Source organism: Macrobrachium rosenbergii, chromosome 51, assembly GCF_040412425.1.
Source record: "Macrobrachium rosenbergii isolate ZJJX-2024 chromosome 51, ASM4041242v1, whole genome shotgun sequence".
Classification (NCBI taxonomy): domain Eukaryota; kingdom Metazoa; phylum Arthropoda; class Malacostraca; order Decapoda; family Palaemonidae; genus Macrobrachium; species Macrobrachium rosenbergii.
In genome coordinates this window covers 27,078,388-27,100,625 of record NC_089791.1, presented here as the reverse complement: position 1 = coordinate 27,100,625, position 22,238 = coordinate 27,078,388, and the positions used below count along the sequence as shown (strand labels likewise).

General features: G+C 34.8%; 2 protein-coding genes across 5 annotated transcripts in view; one reads left to right on the top strand and one right to left on the bottom strand.

Annotated features, from left to right (window-relative positions):
• LOC136833233 (DBH-like monooxygenase protein 1) overlaps window positions 1-22,238 on the top strand; it is a 1,137,248-nt gene that overhangs the window by 881,320 nt on the left and 233,690 nt on the right. The gene's annotated exons all lie outside the window — the stretch shown is intronic.
• LOC136832997 (death domain-associated protein 6-like) overlaps window positions 13,823-22,238 on the bottom strand; it is a 25,217-nt gene continuing 16,801 nt past the window's right edge. Inside the window, exon 2 of the mRNA XM_067094648.1 lies at window positions 13,823-14,066. Coding sequence (XP_066950749.1) covers window positions 13,823-14,066 — 244 coding nt within the window. The remainder of the gene's footprint in view (window positions 14,067-22,238) is intronic.

The window sequence follows — 22,238 nt, the reverse complement described above, 5'->3', positions numbered from 1 at the left end:
ATTTAAGGGGATTATTTATACTTTACATTAGTCGAAAGGTCAGTTCGTAATGTAGAAAAAAAAATTATTTTAAAAACAGATGAATCTTGGGGATTTGTCCTTCGCGTTGGTATTTGATAATGAATTGGAGGCTGGAATAGACTTGGGAAATAATACATTTGTTATTGTTATTCATTCTTTGTTAGAGTCAGAGGAACAGAACCGAGAAATTTTTTATATTCATTCTTTGTTATTTATTGTTTACAATTGTTGAATATCGACGACAAAATTTAATATAAATATAAATATAACTGAGATTATTAATTCTGGATGTTATTTGTTAATGAATCAGAAGCTGGAACAAACCTGATAAGTTATTCATTTTTTTATTGTTGACTAATTATTTTTAATTCATTTTTTACAAGCGGAGATTATCGGCGACAAAATTTAATGCAAATGAAACTGTGAGATTATTCATTTTGGATGTTATTTGATAATGAATTAAAAGCTGGAGCCAGTTTGATTAAATTATGTTTTTATTGTTATTCAGTTTTTTATCAGGAAGAATATCAACGATAAAAAAAAAAAAAAATGAGGAGCGCCCCCCCCCAACCTCGATGTCATCTGCGTCGTCTTCGTGATAGCAGGAAAACCATAACAGTTTTCATAATGGGGAATAATACCGCGAAATATGACGAAAGTTTCCCCGAATTCAGAAGTGGGGGGCCATATTGCTTCCTTGTGGAATATTGAATCAGAACCAAGTACAGATTAAGGCTGGTTTTATTCGTCCGGACGATCGCCTATTACGGCGTCTTCCCCGTACGGGAAACAATTAGCCCGCGGGTTATTTTCCCTAATGGATGGGCGCCCCCTGTTATCAACTTTAGTTGTAATGCAGTCGGCTTTTAATTTTTTTTTTTTTTTTTTTTTTTGTTCCTAAATGTTAGGGGATTTAGTAGCATTTGATTGTAAAGAAAATACATTTTTTTAACGCTAAAAATTAATGTTTTAGTTGTAATGCAGTCGGCTTTTAATATTCTTTTTAAGTTTTTTTTTTTTTTGTTCCTAAATGTTAAGGGATTTAGTAGCATTCGGCTGTAAAGAAAATACATTTTTTGTAACGCTGGAAAAATTAATGTGACCAACTTCAATAGTAATGCAACTTTTAGTTTTCTCTTTATTTTTTTAAATGTTAAGGGAGTAGCATTTGATTGTAAAGAAAATACATTTTTGTAACGCTGGAAAAATTAATGTGACCAACTTTTTGTAATGCTTTTTAATTTTCTTTTTTAGATTTTTTTGTTCCTGTTAAATTTAGTAGCATTTGGTTGTAAAGAAAATACATTTTTGTAACGCTGGAAAAATTAATGTGACCAACTTTGGTTGTAATGCAGTCGGCTTTTAAATTTTCTTTTTAGATTTCTTTTTTTCCCTAAATGTTAAAGGGATTTAGTAGCATTTGTTGTAAAGAAAATACATTTTTTGTAACGCTGGAAAAATTAATGTGACCAACTTTAGTTGTAATGCAGTCGGCTTTTAATTTTCTTTTTAGATTTCTTTTTTTGTTCCTAAATGTTAAGGGATTTAGTAGCATTTGGTTGTAAAGAAAATACATTTTTTGTAACGCTGGAAAAATTAATGTGACCAACTTTAGTTGTAATGCAGTCGGCTTTTAAATTTTCTTTTTAGTTTTCTTTTTTTAATTCCTAAATGTTAAGGGATTTAGTAGCATTTGGTTGTAAAGAAAATACATTTTTTGTAACGCTGGAAAAATTTATATGACCAACTTTAGTTGTAATGCAGTCGGCTTTTAATATTCTTTTTAGTTTTCTTTTTTTTTTTTGTTCCTAAATGTTATGGGATTTAGTAGCATTTGATTGTAAAGAAAATACATTTTTTGTAACGCTGGAAAAATTAATGTGACCAACTTTAGTTGTAATGCAGTCGGCTTTTAATTTTCTTTTTAGTTTTCTTTTTTTAATTCCTAAATGTTAAGGGATTTAGTAGCATTTGATTGTAAAGGAAATACATTTTTTGTAATGCTGGAAAAATTTATATGACCAACTTTAGTTGTAATGCAGTCGGCTTTTAATTTTCTTTTTAGTTTTCTCTTTATTTATTCTTAAATGTTAAGGGATTCAGTAGCATTTGGTTGTAAAGAAAATGCATTTTTTGTAACGCTGGAGAAATATAATTTACAACTTTATTTGTAATGCAGTTAGCTTTTAGTTTTCTTTTTAATTTTTGTTATTTTGAAATCTAACGGGACTTAGTAGTACTAGACTGTAGGGAAAAACATTCCTTTTTTTTTTAGCGTTTGAAAAAATTTAAATGATCAATTTAAGTTGTAGTGCCGTCGGCTTTTAATTATTTTTAATTTTCTTATTATTTATTATTAAGGATATGAGAAGTATTAGACTATAAGGAAAATACAGTCTTTTTTTTACATTTGGAATAATTAAAATAACCAACGTATATTGTAATACAGTCGGCTTTTATTTTTTTATTTTTATTTCAAAGAAATTAACAGGGTTTAGTAGCATTTGTCATTATGGAACAAATACAGTCTTTTGTACCTTATGAAATAAAATACCGAAATGCAAATATTATATATTGCTAACTTTAGTTGCAATGGAGCTGGCTTCCGATTTTTTTAATGAAACATAACTAAATAAAAAAATAATGTTGGTTTGTAGTTCATTGCTGTAACTAGGTCGCACGTTTTGTAAATGATTGAATGTAATGTCTCGGTACAGTATATTTTATATTTAAATACGTGATTTTATTATTCCAATGTACATGAGATATTGAAACTTCATTTGTCTATATATTTTGCGTAAGAAATAATTTTGTGTATATAACATGACATCAAGTGCTTCTTTATATCAATTCCGATATTATTATTATTATTATTATTATTATTATTATTATTATTATTATTATTATTATTATTATTATTATTATTATTATTTAAAGAAAATAACGCCATTGCACACCACATTAAGCTTTCCCTCTTTGATGCTGAGTTCGAGGAAGCTTGAGAATGTGCCTGACTCAGTATCCAAGCTCATAATCCATTCATTGCGTGACTGATAATTACAAAGTGCCTCCTCCTCCTCCTCCTCCTCCTCCTCCTCCTCCTCCTCCTCCTCCTCCTCCTCCTCCTCCTCCTATTGCTCTTCCTCTTCCTCTTCCTCCACCTCCTCCTCCTCCTCCCCTTCCTCCTCCTCCTCCTCCTCCTCCTCCTCCTCCTCCTCCTCCCCGTAACTGGGTGACTGTCCTGCTTGCCTGCCTCTGACTGTGCAAGCAGACTGTGCGTGCCTATGGCCACTAAAGCACACGGGTATTGTGACTTCCCCCATGCACACGCTTGTTGCTTGACTGGGTGTAATCAATGCCTTCGGCGGCAAGGCACGTTCGCACGGAGTCGCTGTCGGAGTGTTTTCGATAATTTTATTGTTATGAGGAATTTGTCCTATTTTTTTTTTTTCTATGTTTTTCAGTTTTTTTTTTTTTTTTGCCTATGTTTTTCAGTTTTTTTTTTTTTGCCTATGTTTTTCAGTTTTTTTTTTTTTTTTTTTTTTGCCCTTAAATACTTTGGGTAATTTTTTTCATGCTCTTTCCCCGGCATCTCTGACAGTTGTTGGTACTATCACTATTAGCAGTAATAATAATAAAAATGTTAATAATGATAGTAATATACAGTAATATAAATAGTTTTCTATACGTATTTTTATTAATAATTGTGATAGATATATGAAATTTATCTAGTTTTTTTGCATACGTTTTTCACATTTTTTTTACCTTAAATATTTAGGATAATTATTTTTTCAACCTTTTCCCCGGCTTCAGTCTCTTACTACTGTCATTACCATTGCTATTACTAGTATTAATAATAATGATAAAAACGTAATAATAATTTTTTTCTCCCAGCGTTACTAATAATTGCAATCAATATCTTCAAACAAAGCAACGTTATTTTCTTCCCTGTGCATTTCCGTAATCAGACCAATAATAAAAAAGTAACATAGTTTCCTACACTTATTATTATTTATAATTTTGGAAAATATCTTCGAAAAAAAATTTTTACTTTCTTCCCTCTACTTTCCCCGTAATCAGAGGAACCGTGACTTTCGGCAATTCGTGTAATGTGTAGTGACGGCTGGCACAAGCAATACTTTCCCCAACTTCACTTTCTTCGTTTGCATTGACAGGCACCCAGATGACTTTCAGCTTGATCACTTTCTTCGTATAATTTGACAGGCACCCAGATGACGTTCAGCTTGTTCACTTTCTTCGTTTATTTTGACGGGCACCCAGATGACTTTCAGCTTGTTCACTTTCTTCGTTTAATTTGACAGGCACCCAGATGACTTTCAGCTTGTTCACTTTCTTCGTCTTATTTTGACGGGCACCCAGATGACTTTCTGCTTGATCACCTTCTTTGCATAATTTGACGGGCACCCAAATGACTTTCAGCTTGTCCACTTTCTTCGTATAAATTGACAGGCACCCAGATGACTTTCAGCTTGTTCACTTTCTTCGTGTGCTTTGATGGGCACCGTGGAATACTATCAGCTTGATCACTTTCTTCGTTTACTTTGACAGGCACCCAGATGACTTTCCACTTGATCACTTTCTTCGTTTATTTTGACGGGCAACGCGGATGACTTTCAGCTTGTGCCTTCCTTGAGATACCGACTCTTTCATGATGAATGGACATGAGGGGCGTTTTGCTGCCAATGACAGATTGACTCTCTCTCTCTCTCTCTCTCTCTCTCTCTCTCTCTCTCTCTCTCTCTCTCTCTTATTCAAAATGCACATTTAAACTTTGTTCCAAAAATTCACATTTAAACTTTGTTTTAGTTTCTCTCTCTCTCTCTCTCTCTCTCTCAAAATCTTTTAAACTTTGTTTTAGTTTCTCTCTCTCTCTCTCTCTCTCTCTCTCTCTCTCTCTCTCTCTCTCTCTCTCTCTCTCTCAAAAATTTCAAATTTCACATTTAAACTTTGTTTTAGTTTCTCTCTCTCTCTCTCTCTCTCTCTCTCTCTCTCTCTCTCTCTTCAGAGCAATCAGTTATTTGACATACTGCCATAAGTTACATTAGTCCCTTTTAATATTATTATTATTATTATTATTATTATTATTAGTAGTAGTAGTAGTAGTAGTAGTAGTAGTGGTAGTAGTAGTAGTAGTAGTATCGCTATTGTAAATGTTATTAATATTTATTGAGGTTTATGCTGCTTTTAATGCAATCGACGCGACTCGCCGAGACAGCGAGTTGCCAGATTCCGGATTATGGAAAGTTCGATGGCGCTGTCGCCTCGTTATGGTGCTAGATTAAAAGACACACGAAACTGCGAGAAGGGACACGGGGGGGGGGGGGGCGGGTTTAAAAGATCCAGAGGAATGGATGGGGATTATGGGGACCGTTGTTGCAACGGTGTACGTAAAAGGATACAGATGTGTTGTGGTTTGTTTGTTTGTTTGTGTGTTTTCATTGGCCGGGTGGTCGAGGGCCGTAACGTGGGAATATCGATTCATCTGGGAGCGTTTCACGCTTCTTTTGTATTGTTGCTGTGTTTGATTGGGTGTGTGTATATGTATATATGTATACGTGCCTCACTGTATATATATATATATATATATATATATATATATATATATATATATATATATATATATATATATATATATGATAAGCTTTACACACATATGGCCTTTTTCTTCTTACAAGGTTTGGGTCAAAAAGTTAGTCTTCCGGATGTTTGGGATGAAGCTGCAACCCCTTTCATTTCTTTTACTGCAACCTACTAACTACCGTTCAGTAATCTCTTCTTTACATCTGAGCAAAACGGATTTCCACCCCAAGTCCAAATTTTCAGTTGTTATTTCAAAGTTTCGTTTTTAGGAACAATAATGTCATGTTTTTGGATGCAAGCCTCAGTGTTGAATCCTAAGGGGTCAAACCTTCATTGCACCTGACGTTCAGCGCTGAATGACCTCTTTGCAGGTCCCAGCGGCCCCTAGCTGCAACCCCTTTCATTTCTTTTTACTGTAATTCATATTCTCTTCTTTCCATCTGACTTTCCACCCTCTCTAAATCAGTTGTTGAAAACATAAATCGAGGTTTTTATCCTTAAATTAATTCCCTTTCAAGCCCTCATTAGGTCCCAGCGCTTGGCCTTTGGCCTAAATTCAGTCTGCTAAATCAGTGTTGAAAACATAAATCGAGATTTATTAAATCAGTGCTGATAGAATAAATAGAAATTTAACTTGATAAAACCAGCATTAATATTCTGTGTGTTACCACCGCCAAAACTAAGATTTCGAGTGTGTCTGCCATAAAGCCTCCCGGATTTATAAATGGAAGTTCCAGACAGGGAGGAGACACGAACGGAGCATATTCAGACAGTTGCACAGGATGTGATAAAATAGACGCGTCACAAACTGACAAAGAATTGTCAAAGTGTCTGTCAGCAGAGATATTCTGTGACAGGAGCGTCTGACAAGGGTGCTATATATAATATTTTTTTTATGGCGTTTGCAAGACTGCAATTATATTGGAAGCTAGTTTGTGAGTTTTTTTTTATATCTGCTGTAAAACATATGTATATTATTTTTTTCTGGTGTGTACAAGACTGCAATTATATTGGAACGTGGCTTGTGAGTTTTTTAATATTCAACTGTAAAATATATGTATATTATTTTTTTATGTGTACAAGACTACAGTTATATTGGGAGCTGGTCTGTGAGATTTTTTTTTAATATTCTGCTGTAAAATATAATTATGTATATTATTTTTTCTAATGTGTACAAGACTGCAATTATATTGGAAGCTGGTTTGTGAGTTTTTTTTTAAATATTCTATTGTAAAATGTGTATATTATTTTTTCTAGTCTGTACAAGACTGCAAATATATTGGAAGCTGGTTTGTGATGATTTTTTTTTAATATTCTGCTGTAAAAAAAATCTATTATTGTAATGTCCCTTAGGAAAAAAGTACCGATTTTTGAGAGCTAAATATTATTTCAGTTTGAGAAAGTTCATGAAAACGAAAGAAAAAAAAGATTGCAATTATATTTATTTTTTCTTAATGACTTAAGTTGGCAATTTCAATATGAATTTATAATTTTCACATAATTGTCTTCAGCACAGTTATCATTTATCTATAATACCTCATAACTTTCCGTCGTAAGATTTTCTTAATATTGAATGAGCCATGTATTCTGTTTTTGTTATTCAAAGTATTAGAAACCCTTTCGAGTCAGACATAAAAATTTATTTTTTAAAATCAATATAATACCTATTAAATAACCTAAAGAGGCAAAACTCGAGAATTATCACATAATAGTGCCGTCATTGCACCTCCTGGGGTGCACTGTAGGCATTACTTCCCTCGGCCCCCAGCTGCAACCCCTTTCGTTCCTTTTACTGCACCTCCTTTCATATTCTCTTCCATCTTACTTTCCACCCTCTCCTAATAATTGGTTCATAGTGCAACTGCGAGGTTTTCCTCCTGTTACACCTTTCAAACCTTTTATTTGTCGGTTTCCGTTTCAGCGCTGAATGACCTCATAGGTCCCAGTTCTTGGCATTTGGCCTGAATTTATATTCGACTCAACTCAACTAATTGTCTCTAGTACAATTGTCATTAATCAAATGACTCACAATATTCCCACTGTACCTTTGTCTTAATATTGGATGATCGTAATAATCTGGTGTTTAGTTATTCAAAGTATTTGAAATGCGTTCGAGTCCGGCGTAAAAAAAAAAAATCCGGTAAAAAATTGAAGTTTTCTTCTTGAAATTTGATTTTGGATTGTTCACGGCATTAGAAAAAATTGGTATAAAAAATGAAAGTCTTTTTGGCAGACAGTTTGTTGCTCTATTGCTCCCAGTATGAGAAATACGTTCGAATCCGTTGTACAAAAAAAAAAAAATTTAAAAAGCGTGTTAAAAGTTAAAGTTTTCTTCGTGAAATTTGATTTTCAGTTGTTCATGGCATTAGAAATGCGTTCGAGTCTGACATAAAAAAAAATCGTATCGAAAATGAAACTTTTATGCCTGAAAATTGTTGGTCGATTGTTGATGGTATTCGAAGAACGTTCGAGTCCGACGAAAAAAAAAAAATCGTGTAAAAAAATTCATGTTTTCAGTTTGAAATTTGTTGTTAGATTCATCAATGAATTAAAATACGTTCGAGTCCCCCATAAAAAAAAAGTCATGGCAAAAATTAAAGTATTTTTTTGGTTGGCATTTCTTGTTCGATTGTTCACGGTATTAGAAATGTGTTCGAGTCCGACGTAAAAAAAAAAAAAAAAAAAAAATGGTATCGAAAATGAGCCTTCTCTCCGCGCCATTTTTCGGAGGAATGTTTGTCGTCACTGCTTGGTGCGTAGGTGATGTGTGAAGTGCTTTGTCCCATTTGTTCCATTTGCCTTCGTTTGCCTTTTAACGGCGAGACTTTTCAATAAAGTCGAGCGTTTGAAAGAGACGTTTATTTGTTCTCTCTCTCTCTCTCTCTCTCTCTCTCTCTCTCTCTCTCTCTCTCTCTCTCAACTCAAACATCAGTAGTTGCTTGAACGTCTTGTCTTGTATTGAGTTTGAAAGAGTAGACTCAAACATCAGTAGTTGCTTGAACGTCTTGTCTTGTATTGAGTTTGGAATAGGTCTCTCTCTCTCTCTCTCTCTCTCTCTCTCTCTCTCTCTCTCTCTCTCTCTCTCTCTCTCTCAGTTGACTCAAACATCAGTAGTTGCTTGAACGTCTTGTCTTGTATTGAGTTTGGAATAGGTCTCTCTAGACTCAAACATCAGTAGTTGCTCTCGTCTTGTCTTGTATTGAGTTTGGAATAGGTCTCTCTCTCTCTCTCTCTCTCTCTCTCTCTCTCTCTCTCTCTCTCTCTCTCTCTCTTCGTTACGTATAAACTCTAGATAAATAAATATACTAACATATACCCTGTCTGGTCCGGAATGAATGTTTTTATATTATACTGTGCTTTTACTTATTTGTCTGGTTGTATGAATAACTTGTTTGTTTATTTCACCGTCAAGGCTTGAACATGTAAATGCTGTATGTATGTATGTATTTATATGTATGTATTTGTATTTATGAATATGTATGTATGTGTATGTATTTATGTATGTAAAAATGTGTGAATGTATATGTATGTATGTGTGTATGTACGTATGTAAATATGTGTGTATGTATATGTATGTGTATGTATGTATGTATACACGTGATTCATCTCTAAAGGCCGTTTGCAGTATCTTGGAATCACAGTAGACGTTTAACAGCAGTCAGTATACATGCAGAAAAACTGGTAGAATTATTTATTTATTTATTTAGTTTTTACTTCTTTTTTTTTTTACTGTAAATTGTTGCCACAAAGGTAAGGGTTGTTGACATCGAGGTCCTGTTGACATCATACTTACGGCAAAACTAACTGGCGAGGAATGCCCTTGTGGCAATGCATGTTATTCCAGCAGTGGATGACCACTTGGGTTCGGTTCAACTTCACAGTGTCCTTAAGGCTGCCACCCTTGTGGATCCAACCCCCCCCCCTTCCCCTTCCCCCTCCCAGTCATCGTCTCTGTCCCCAGCCCGAAACCCCTCCCCACAGCGCTTTTTCGAACTCTCTTTGTGTATCTGAATGTTTTGTGTACATTGCTTCCCTTAAGCTGTTAGAGTTTTGCTTCCAACAGGTCGGGTTCAACAGACTCTCTCGGCCTCGTGGCTTTGGCATTTGCTCTTTGGAAAACTGTAAATCATTCATTTCCATGTTTGGTTCTGAAAGTGAGGGGGTCTTCCCTCTACTGTATAATCTGTTCTCGAGGTGAGGGAATCTTCCCTCTCTTATAATCACTTCTGAACGTGAGGGAATCTTTCCTTTCCTATAATCACTTCTGAAAGTGAGGGAATCTTCGCTCCCCTATAATCTCTTCTGAAAGTGAGGGAATCTTTCCTTTACTATGATCTCTTCAGAAAGTGAGGGAATCTTCCCTCTACTATAATCTCTTCTGAAAGTGAGGGAATCTTACCGCTACTATAATCTCTTCTGAAAATGAGGGAATCTTCCTTCTACTATAATTTGTTCTTGAAGTGAGGGAGTCTTCCCACTCCTATAACTTGATCCTTATTTCCAATCTTGGCTCCTACACCGAAGGAAATCTTCTGATCCTTATTCCCAAGGATGATTCTAAGTTGAGGGAATCCTATTTATCTTTACTATAATTTGATCCATTATTTCCAGGGCTGGCTCCGAAAGTGAAGGAATCCTCTGAGGCTTAAGGAATCCTCCCGCTCCTATACTCTGAGCCTTATCCTCAGGAATGAGACTGGAAGTGAAGGATTCTTCCCTTTCCTATACTCTGGATACATCCCTTCCAGACACCGGTTGATAAGTCATTCCCGAACTGGAATTGGACGAGTCCGAATGCCATGTGTTTGAGATAGTTTCCACCTTCTGCTATTATTATTATTATTATTATTATTATTATTATTATTATTATTATTATTATTATTATTATTATTATTATTATTATTCAGAAGATGAACCCTATTTATATGGAACCAGGCCACAGGGGTCATTGACTAGGAATTCAACCTTCCAAAGAATATGGTGTTCATTATTATTATTATTATTATTATTATTATTATTATTATTATTATTATTATTATTATTATTCAGAAGATGAACCCTATTTATATGGAACCAGGCCACAGGGGTCATTGACTTGGAATTCAAGCTTCCAAAGGATATGGTGTTCATTATTATTATTATTATTATTATTATTATTATTATTATTATTATTATTATTATTATTATTATTATAATAATTCAGAAGATGAACCCTATTCATATGGAACCAGGCCACAGGGGTCATTGACTTGGAATTCAAGCTTCCAAAGAATATGGTGCTCTTTAGGAAGTAAGAGAAGGCAAAGGAAAATGCAGAAAGAAGGGATCTCACTTATTAAAAGAAAAAATAAATAGATAAATTAACAAACAGATGAAAATGCTACACCGTCCAAGAGTTGTCTGAGATTCCTGTCTTCTGATCAGTCTCGCGTTGCTCCAACACCTCACCCCCTTCCGAGGAAGTGCCGTCAGTGCACCTCATGCGGTGCACTGTAGGCATTCCTTAAGGTTCTTTGCAGCAACTCCTTTCCTTCCTTTTACTGTACCTCCTTTCTCTTTCTCTTTCTTCCATCTTGCTTTCCACCCTCTTCTAACGATTGACTCATAGTGCCACTGCGAGGTTTCTCCTCCTGTTACGCCTTTCAAACCTTTTACTGTCAGTTTCCGTTTCGGGGCTGAATGACCTCACAGGTCCCAGTGCTTGGCCTTTGGCCTAAATTCTATACTCAGTTCAATTCAATTCTAACACCTCATATTAGGGAATAATTCATTTATGGGTTCGAAGAGGAAGGTCAAGTAAACGTCATTTTTATAATACCAAATCAAATCAAATCAAATCAAAGCTTGCTGTGTCAAGATACTGAGTTTTTTTTTCAATGCTCTTCCCATCTGTCAGTAGGTTTTTTCCAACCTTTCCTGATAACCATATTGCTTCTCTTTTTTATGTTTTATTTATTTATTTATTTATTTGTTTATTTATTTATTTATTCATTCATTTATTTATTTTTGCAACAAGATTTTCTCTTCTTATGTCATTTGGATGCCCACCAACCTGTTTTTTTTTTATTTAAATGAACATTCCAAAAATATAAAATCCCCAGACTTGCTAATAATTCAAAATATATGCTAGTAAGCTTATCATCATTTTCACTTCAGGTTTGATGATCTTCCCATGAATTTATTGCGTCTCTTTTCGCTTATTTAATTTTTTAAATTACCTAGTAGTTAATTAATTATTTATTTATTGAACTATTTATTTATTTACTTATTGATATCTATTTATTCTTTTTTTTTTTTTGCAATAAGGTTTTCCTTCTCATGTCATTTGGATGCTCACTAACCACTTTTAGTTTTCTATAAAAGAGAACTATTGTGTCGGCTTTGTCTATCCGTCCGCACTTTATTCTGTCCTCACTTTTTTCTGTCCGCAACTTTTCCGTTCGCACTTTTTCTGTCCGCCCTCAGATCTTAAAAACTACTGAGGCTGCAAATTGTTATGTTGATCATCCACCCTCCAATCATCAAACATACCAAATTGCAGCCCGCTAGCTTCAGTAGTTTTTATTTTATTTAAGCTTAAAGTTAGCCATAATCGTGCTTCTGGCAACGATATAGGATAGGCCACCACCTCGCCGTGGCTAAAGTTTCATGGGCCGCGGCTCATACAGCATTATACCGACACCACCGAAGGATATCTATTTTCGTGCCCTTGATTATACGCTGTACAGAAAACTCGATTGCGCCGAAGAAACTTTGGCGCATATCTTAGTTTAATTTGGAAGAGCATTCCAAAAATATTAAATCCCCAGACTTGCTCATAATGCAAAATATATGCATATAAGCTCATGATCTTTTCCACTTCAAGTTTGATGATAATCTTCCCGCGAGTAAACATTTTGGAAATTTAATCTACTTGCTGAACTTGTTTGGGTCAAATTCTGACGCTGATGTATTTTTGTTACCTGAACATTTGTTGACATGACCCCCGACCGAAGTTTGTTATGAAGCTTGCTCGAAAATTTCATCTTCTCCAGATCCGAAGTGGAGAGGGAAAATTAAAGAAATTATCTGTGGCTGAATCGAGTTTTGAAATATGAAAAAACATTGCTTGATTGGTAGGTAAAAGAGGATTTAATATGTCAGTACTGAATTTCATCTTCTGATCGGAAGTAGAGAGGGAAAATTAAAGAAATTAATTGTGGCTAAATTGAAATTTATGAAATTAATCTTCTTCTGAAGAGAATTAGAGAGAGAAAATTCAAGAAATTAACTGTTGCTAAATTAAATTTTAAAAATTTTAATCTTCTGATGAGAAGTAGAGAGGGAAAATTCAAGAAATTAACTGTGGCTAAATTAAATTTTTAAAAATGAATCTTCTGATGAGAAGTAGAGGGGGAAAATTAAATAATTTAACTGTGGCTAAATTAAATTTTAAAAAATTGAATCATCTTCTGATGAGAAGTAGAGAGAGAAAATTAAAGAAATTATAAACTGTTGCTTAATTAATTTTAAAAAATTAATCTTCTTCTGATCAGAAGTAGAGAGGAAAATTAAAGAAATTATCTGTGGCTAAATCGAGTTTTGAAAAATGAACAAACGTTGCTTGATTGATTGGTAAAAGTGGATTAAACATGTCAATAAATGCTGAACTAAATTTAAAATAGATCGGTATATAATGAGGATAATTGATATATCAGAAGATAAATTGATTGAAGTTAATAAATGTTTGTATAAAAATTGAATGAAATCAGTTGATTGATTGATGAAAGAGGCGTGAACATTTCAGTGAAAACTACAATAGAATGAATGACGAAAGTAAGTAATTGATAGAACAGTTGATAAATTAATGACAATTAATAAATATCTCGGTAAATAAAATAAATAAATGGCAGTTGATTCATAAGTAGAAGAGGAGTAACTTTGTCAATAAATGCTGAACTAGAATTGAAAGTAGGTGATTACATCACTGATGAAATTGAATAATTGACGTATCAGTAGATAAATCTATGGAATTTAATAAATATCTCGGTATATAAATTGAAGCACGGATGAAAGTGATTAAGAATCCCAATATGCAAATGAGTTAATTACGTTGACTGGCCGCGTTGTCATTTCCAACCCGGCTCTCTTCAATAAAGGAAGGAAGGAAGGAAGCTTCAATCCACTCAGGGGGCGCTGGAGTGCTCCAGCAGGAAGCTCTCTAGGTCTCCTGTAGTGAAGCCTCCAGAAACTCCTTCCTCAGTGGAGCGTCTGAGACTCCTTCTTCTGCGAAGCCCCCAGAGACTCTTTCGTCAGTGAAGCGTCTGATACTCTCCTTCTTTAGTGAAGCTCCCAGAGACTCTTTCTTCAGTGAAGCGTCTGAGACTCTTTCTTCGGTGAAGCGTCTGAGACTTTCTTCGGTGAAGCCCCCAGAGACTCCTTCTTCAGTGAAGCGTCTGAGACTCCTTCTTCAGTGGCGTCTGAGACTCCTTCTTTAGTGAAGCCTCCAGAGACTCCTTCTTCAATGAAGCGTCTGAGACTCCTTCAGTGAAGTCCCCAGAGACTCCTTCTTCAGTGAAGCCCCCAGAGACTTTCTTCAGTGAAGCGTCTGAGACTCCTTCTTCAGTGAAGCGTCTGAGACTCCTTCTTCAGTGAAGTGTCTGAGACTCCTTCAGTGAAGTCCCCAGAGACTCCTTCTTCAGTGAAGCCCCCAGAGCCTTTTTTCACTGAAGCGTCTGGGACTCCTTCTTCAGTGAAGCGTCTGAGACTCCTTCTTCAGTGAAGCGTCTGAGACTTGTTTTTCAGTGAAGCATCTGAGACTCGTTCTTCAGTGAAGCGTCTGAGATTCCTTCTTCAGTGAAGCGTCTGAGACTCCTTCTTCAGTGAAGCGTCTGACTCCTTCAGTGAGGTCCCCAGAGACTCGTTCTTCAGTGAAGCGTCTGAGACTCGTTCTTCAGTGAAGCGTCTGAGACTCGTTCTTCAGTGAAGCGTCTGAGACTCCTTCAGTGAAGTCCCCAGAGACTCCTTCTTCAGTGAAGCCCCAGAGCCTCCTTCTTCAGTGAAGCCCCTGAGACTTTTCTTCAGTGAAGCGTCTGAGACTCCTTCTTCAGTGAAGCGTCTGAGACTCCTTCTTTCCTCAGTGAAGCCCCCAGAGACTCGTTCTTCAGTAAAGCGTCTGAGACTCCTTCCTCAATGAAGCGTCTGAGACTCCTTCTTCAGTGAAGCCCGCAGACTCTCCTGCTTCAGTGAAGCGCCATATCTCCTTTAGCGCCCGAGGCCTTTGAATAAGTAAAAGCGCGAGATTCCATTTTTTTTTTTTTTAATATATGCTGTTGAGACAACACAACAATGTTTATGGTCGGGGGGAATGTCTCCTGCAGATTTCCGCTTTTACAGCAGACACATGTTCGCCTTCCGCAGTTTGCTGCCGGGCCGGTTTATGTAAGTAAGGCCAGGCGGCTTCTGAAGACTTTGTGGGCGGGGGGAGGGGCGTGGTTGTCGGGGGTTGGGGTGTAGAAGGTTATATGTCTTGAGGTGGGGTTGGGTAAGGTTTTTCGAGGGTGAGCGGGAGTGGGGTTGTACCTCAACCTTTTCCTTTACTTGTTTTGGTTCTTTGCTGTCAAGGTTTACCTTTATGCTCTCTCTCTCTCTCTCTCTCTCTCTCTCTCTCTCTCTCTCTCTCTCTCTTTTAGTAGCTTTTATGTTTCCTTTTCATCTTTATTAATATTATCAGGAAATTTCTATAAATTTTCTGTAAATGATATTTTTGTGAGTAATTGATGCTAAGTATGATGCGAATATAATATTTTTAATTTTCAAAAAAGAGAATCTTAATGGAAGTTCTGGTAACGCGCAAGCATAAGAGCTCGTGGCTTCGAATAATGAATAAACATTGAAATAAATGAATGGATTAATAAATAATAAGCAATTTAATGTTGTGATGTGTGAGTAAATAATAATAGAGTCACTTATATAGATGATGTTGTATCCTTACGCCAATAAATAATGTTCATAGAATTACGTTAATGAATAATAGATAAATTGAAAGTAATTTCCTAGATAATGTTGTACAGTTATGTCATTAAATAATGATCATAGGGTTACCCAAATAAATAATAGGTAAATTGAAAGTAATTTCCTAGATAATGTTGTATAGTTACGTCAGAAAATAGTATTCGTAGAATTACGAAGATAGATAATACATAAATAGAAAATATTTGGCTTGATAATGTTGTTTAGTTACGTCAGAAAAAAACGTTCTTAGAATTAAGTAAAGGAATAATACGTAAATAGAAAATATACAGCTTGATATTTTTATTTAGTTACGCCAATAGAATTCCACAGAATTGCGAGAACAAATAAGAGACAAACAGAAAGTAATAATTAAATAATTTGCACGATACAATGTCCAGTGTATGTAAAAGTACACTTTTTCCGCCTTTTTTTTATAATCCCCTATAAATGTTAACCAACTTCCCACTCCTACTGGAACCTGGAATTTGAAAGTGAAATCAGGGGCGTTTATTCCAGTTTAGGCGAAATGTTTCCATTCCGGCTGATTTTAACCGACGGATTTTAGCATCGGAATTGAACCATTAATTCTGGTTTTAAGTGAATCTTTCAGTTCTTTCGGTAATCTTTTACGAACTCCTTTTTTTTATATTCTTTTAAATCAGTGGGATTTTTGTTTTAAAACGGATGGATAATATTGGATGAGGAATGAAAGTCTGTGTTTTACAATTTTAGTTTTCTGTAAATGAAAACTGTTGTGCTGGCTTTGCCTGTCCGTCCGCACTTTATTCTGTCCGCACTTTATTCTGTCCGCACTTTTTTCTGTCCGCCCTCAGATCTTAAAAGCTACTGAGGCTAGAGGGCTGCAAATTGGTATGTTGATCGTCCACCTTCCAGTCATCAAATACCAAAATGCAGCCCTCTAGCCCGAATAGTTTTTATTTTATTTAAGGTTAAAGTTAGCCATAATCGTGCTTCTGGCGACGATATAGGATAGGTCACCACCGGACAGTGGTTGAAGTTTCGTGGGCCGCGGCTCATATAGCATTATACCGAGATCACCAAAAGATAGATCCGTTTTCGGTGGCCTTGATTGTACGCTGTAACGGCTGTACAGAAAACTCGATTGCGCCGAAGAAACTTCGGCGCATTTTTTACTTGTTTAGAAATTAAGCCTATTTTCTTAAAGTTTATTCTGCCGTAATGTTGAATAGAGTTCCAGTAAAAAAAATTTTGAATAAATATCAGTGATACAGAGTCTATAAAAAATCTGAATGTCAAAAGAAAGTGAGAAAGATATATCAGTGAAGGACATAAGTACTGAAAAAAAAAAAAGATAGAAATGGTTGTTATAATACAGCGAAAATTTGTAGGATAGAGTTGGAAATTTTCGTGCTTGACAATTGGGAACAATTATTTGAATTAGGTAAGACTTCTTGCTAGATGTTAGTTTGCAAATTAACTGTAAATGATCCTAATAATTATAAGAGAATCAAGGTACCATAAAAGACCTCTGACAATCAGAAAGAAGACTCCAAAACCAATTAAAACCTTTAAAACTGGGGATACCTCATAATACCTCGAAACCTTTCATTATTTTGGAGTTTCTAAAGCTCTGTTATTGGGTACTCTCAAACCCCTTAATCTAGGGGCCTTCCAAAACCCTTAATATTGTGAGACCACAAAATCCTCTAAATCCATAAACGTCCCCTAAACCCTTAAAGCTAGGGGGCCCTCCAAAAGCCCCCAAACTAGGGATCCTGCACAACTCCTCGAAGTAGGACACGGCAAAATCCCTGAAAACTAGGGACTTTCCCTAACATTAGAAATCAAGAAATCCCCAAACCCCCTACAACTGAACCTAGCAATGCCTAAGGGGATGGAATGGAGGTGGGGGGAGAAGTTAGGGGTGGGGAGGTTATAATAGATATTGTCCTTCCGAATTGGATCTTTCTCCTCCAACAATAACTATGTAATGAAATTCTTATATGGGGGACTGATTGTTTATTGGGATGACCAACCAGACCCTCCCCCTCCTCCTCCTCCTCCTCCTTGTGAAGTTCCTCTGTAGTTATTTTCCTTCTTTTAGCTCTTATTTAGCCAGCTCTTTTCTGTTTTGCCGTTTTCTCATTTTGTTATACTCTCCACTTCTTATGTGTATTATTTGTCGATGTCAGTTTATTTTATTTTTCATTTTCAGTCGATAGATATGATATAATTTCGAGTGTGTTATTGTTACACGGTTAAAAATGTTCTATTGTATATATATATATATATATATATATATATATATATATATATATATATATATATATATATATATATATATATATACACACACACACAGTATATTGACATCTTTCAAAATAATTTTCAAGGTTGTCATTTAATTTGGATACCCATTTTGACTTATCAATAAAGGAAGAACATTGCTATTGAAAGAATCTTTATACTCGAATAAGAACAGATTTTTAATATATCTTTCGAGGAGGCGTTTTTGTGACAGATCTCACTTTTATACAAGAAAGAAAATTCGCACAATCAAAAATTGAGCTAAAAACGAGAGAAGAATATTATAAAGAATACATTTAGATACAGAGTGACAGACACAACACAATATTTTCCTGCGATGTATTAATAGCTAACTGGATACTCGAACTGACCCTCAGTGCTTATCAAGGGTTCGGTAATGATCATGGAAGTGCAGGAAATGGAGAGTGTAAGTTGAAACAAAAAATAAATATACTCACGCACATACGTAGGGAAAGATACCGACAAGAAATCCACAAAAAGGGAGATGGAACAATAAATGGACATAAAGCAACACAAAAATGAGAGAGAGAGAGAGAGAGAGAGAGAGAGAGAGAGAGAGAGAGAGAGAGGATATATTTTATAATTGGTAGCTGGAGAGTAGATATAAGGAAATTATTGTTAATAGAGAGAAAATTTGGTAAATGAATACAAAACTAGCAAATGGAGAGAGAAAGAGAAAGAGAGAGAGAGAGAGAGAGAGAGAGAGAGAGAGAGAGAGAGAGAGAGAGAGAGAGATTATAAATAAGAAAATTATTGTAAATAGAGAGAAAATTTTGAAAATGAATAGAAAACTATAAATGGAGAGAGGGAGAGAGAGATATAAGAAAATTATTATAATTGGTAGGGAGAGAGAAAATTTTATCGTAGATGAAAGAAAACTAAAAATGAAGAGAAATGGAGAGAGAGAGAGAGAGAGAGAGAGAGAGAGAGAGAGAGAGAGAGAGAGAGAGAGAGAGAGAGAGAATATTTTATAAATGGTAGAGGGAGATTAGATATAAGAAAATTATTGTAAATAGAAAAATTTTGGTAGATGAATAGAAAACTAGCAAATGGAGAGAGAGAGAGAGAGAGAGAGAGAGAGAGAGAGAGAGAGAGAGAGAGAGAGAGAGAGAGAGAGAGAATATTTTATAAATTAGATATAAGAAAATTAATGTAAATGGAAAATTTTGTAGATGAATAGAAAACTAGCAAATTGAGGAGATTATTTTATAAATGATCATAAGAAAATTAATGTAAATAGAAAATTTTGGTAGATGAATAGAAAACTAGCAAATAGAGAGAGAGAGAGAGAGAGAGAGAGAGAGAGAGAGAGAGAGTCTCAACTTTTGGTTATCCCGCCTTGCATTTGTAGCTGAATATACACTCACGGTTCTGAATGGAAATGAAGATCCCTCGGTTCATTTCACGGCTTTATTTACATTTTCATTTGTCAGGTTTGCTCTTCATACCCAGACAAGCGTTTCCCTTTGTTTTCTCTCTCTCTCTCTCTCTCTCTCTCTCTCTCTCTCTCTCTCTCTCTCTCTCTCTCTCTCGGTATAATAAACACCCCGTGACGGTTCTTAGCTAGGTTGTCTTTTTTTTTTTTTTATTAAAAATTTTTTTTATTGTGGTTTCTTTTGATTTGTTCAAGCTGATTGGCAATATTTATCTGGCTAGACTCTCAGAAATATTTCTCTGTATTAGAGAGTTTGCAATTCAAGTCACCTGTGTAATTATATATATATATATATATATATATATATATATATATATATATATATATATATATATATATATATATATATATATATATATATATATATATATATATATATATATATATACACATACACACACATACACATACACGTACACATACACATGCACACACATAATATATTGCATTCCCCTGCAGCGTATACGGGTAATAGATGTGGTTTTTATTTCTCCTTGGTCCGCCCGAATGATTTTATTTGGCGAGAGAGGGGGAGTAATGTAATTGGCAGTGCCAGCCTATAAAACCATTAAGTAAGGGGGATACTATGAGAAATACACCCCAGTGGGAAATTACGGCTCTCTCTCTCTCTCTCTCTCTCTCTCTCTCTCTCTCTCTCTCTCTCTCTCTCAATTCATTTCATCTATCTCCCATGTATGAGAGATGTGGAAAGGGGAAGTTTAGTAGTTTGGATGAATTAGAGGTTTATGATATTAAACCGCAAACAGAGAGAGAGAGAGAGAGAGAGAGAGAGAGAGAGAGAATATTATCTGCTGGTGCATTTGGCTGTTTATCTTTGGTTTACAAAGTTTTCTTGCTGTACTGATCGCCTAGCATTAATTTATCTTCCACTGATTCATTTGGTTGCGCGCGCGCACACACACACAAACACACATATACACACATATATATATATATATATATATATATATATATATATATATATATATATATATATATATATATATATATATATATATATATATATATATATATATATATATATGTGTGTTTACATATATATATATATATATATATATATATATATATATATATATATATATATATATATATATATATATAAATATATATATATATATATATATATATATATATATATATATATATATATTTACACATATATTTCAATGTAAATAATCATTATTATCTAGCATGCATACCCTTCCGGTTTCAGCAAGCATCCAAACTCATCTCTAGCAGAAACTCTCGCCCTTTACTTCACTCTAAAACAAAACAACGTCACAAGCAAATTCATTATAGCCTCCTTTCTTCCAACATCGCATATATACTCCCAAAAACTGGCGCACCCCGTGACAAAAAGAGGGCGCTAGGGTCATCAGAGAGGGTAAAAGTCAGGGAAGAATTCCACTTAGCATCTGTTTATAGAATACACACACTGTGGTCATAATGGCGTAAGTTGCGTGTGTGTTTTTGTGTGTTTTTTGGCTCAGTTCAACTCGCGCGTCTGACATTTATAACTGGGGAAGTTATCTTACGCCCCCCCTCTCTCTCTCTCTCTCTCTCTCTCTCTCTTCATCTAAAGATAATAAAATTAATCTAAAGATAAAAAATTAACTGTCTCTCTCTCTCTCTCTCTCTCTCTCTCTCTCTCTCTCTCTCTCTCTCTCTCTCTCTCTCTGAATAGAGGATTTTTTTTCGAAGAATCTCTTTGTGTTGTTTTGAACTTTTCAACTTTGAGTTTTTGTCTCGTAAATTTTTAACTTTGAGGAGTTGAGATTATGTTTTCCGCAATGTGTAACATTAGCAATTAATTTATTTAGTGCTTAAATATCTTCGCAATTCATATGACTTTTTGCAGTCTGTCTGAAAATGCATACTGAATCATAATTTCATTTTACGTTGTTTTACTCCATCTCCGATTTAAGTGATAATTCAGAAATAATTGTAAGGCGTCTTTTTGTTATATATTCATTCTATTTTCTCACGCTGTTGCGACCTTCATTTGTTTTGATAATCTATTCCTCTGCATTCATATCGACAAACGAAGCTTCGATAATGTATCGACACGTCATAGGAAGCAATAAATTAAAAATAAAATTTTAAAAATAAAATAAATACATTCCCTCGTAAAAGAAAACGTAAAGATCTTATTTCACATCATAGGAAGGAATAAATAAAAAGTAAAATAAAAAAAACTGAAATAAATACATTTCCTCGTAAAAGAAAACATTAAAGATCTTATTTGAGTCCCGAACAGCAGGAACAGCAGCAGCTGCGCCGAATGAAATCTCCCACTTTCGAGAATAAACACTCAATAAAGAATCACTGGCAGCCACTCGTGACTTTTTTTTTTTTTTTTTTTTTGCTTCTGCACAATTTCATCTTGACAGAAACTGCAGTCGTTTCCATTTTAGTGTAAGGGTTAATTTTCGTGGGATCTCGACTCCCTCCTCTGTTTGCTTTATGGGTTTTGCTCACAGTGGTAGAGGATTTGAAGATGTATAATCATGCATGAATATATAGTAGACTCACAGTGTCTGTGTGTGTGTGTGTATATATATATATATACACATATACATACATACATACATAAACATATGGTCGTCTTCGTTATCATTATTAGTTTGTTACAAAGCATATTTTTTTTCGTAAAACAGCCCCTGCACTATTTTTGTTCATTCATCTGTGAGTCATATGTTTTATTTGTTTTCCTTTTTTTATTTTTTATCGAAAGTTTTAATTTAATCTTAAATTCATTTAATCCTTACCGAAAAAATTCATTAAATTCTTTCCGAAATTTGTCCTTGATGGAGCATTTAACTATGTAATTACTCCTTTCCTATTTACAAATAAAAAC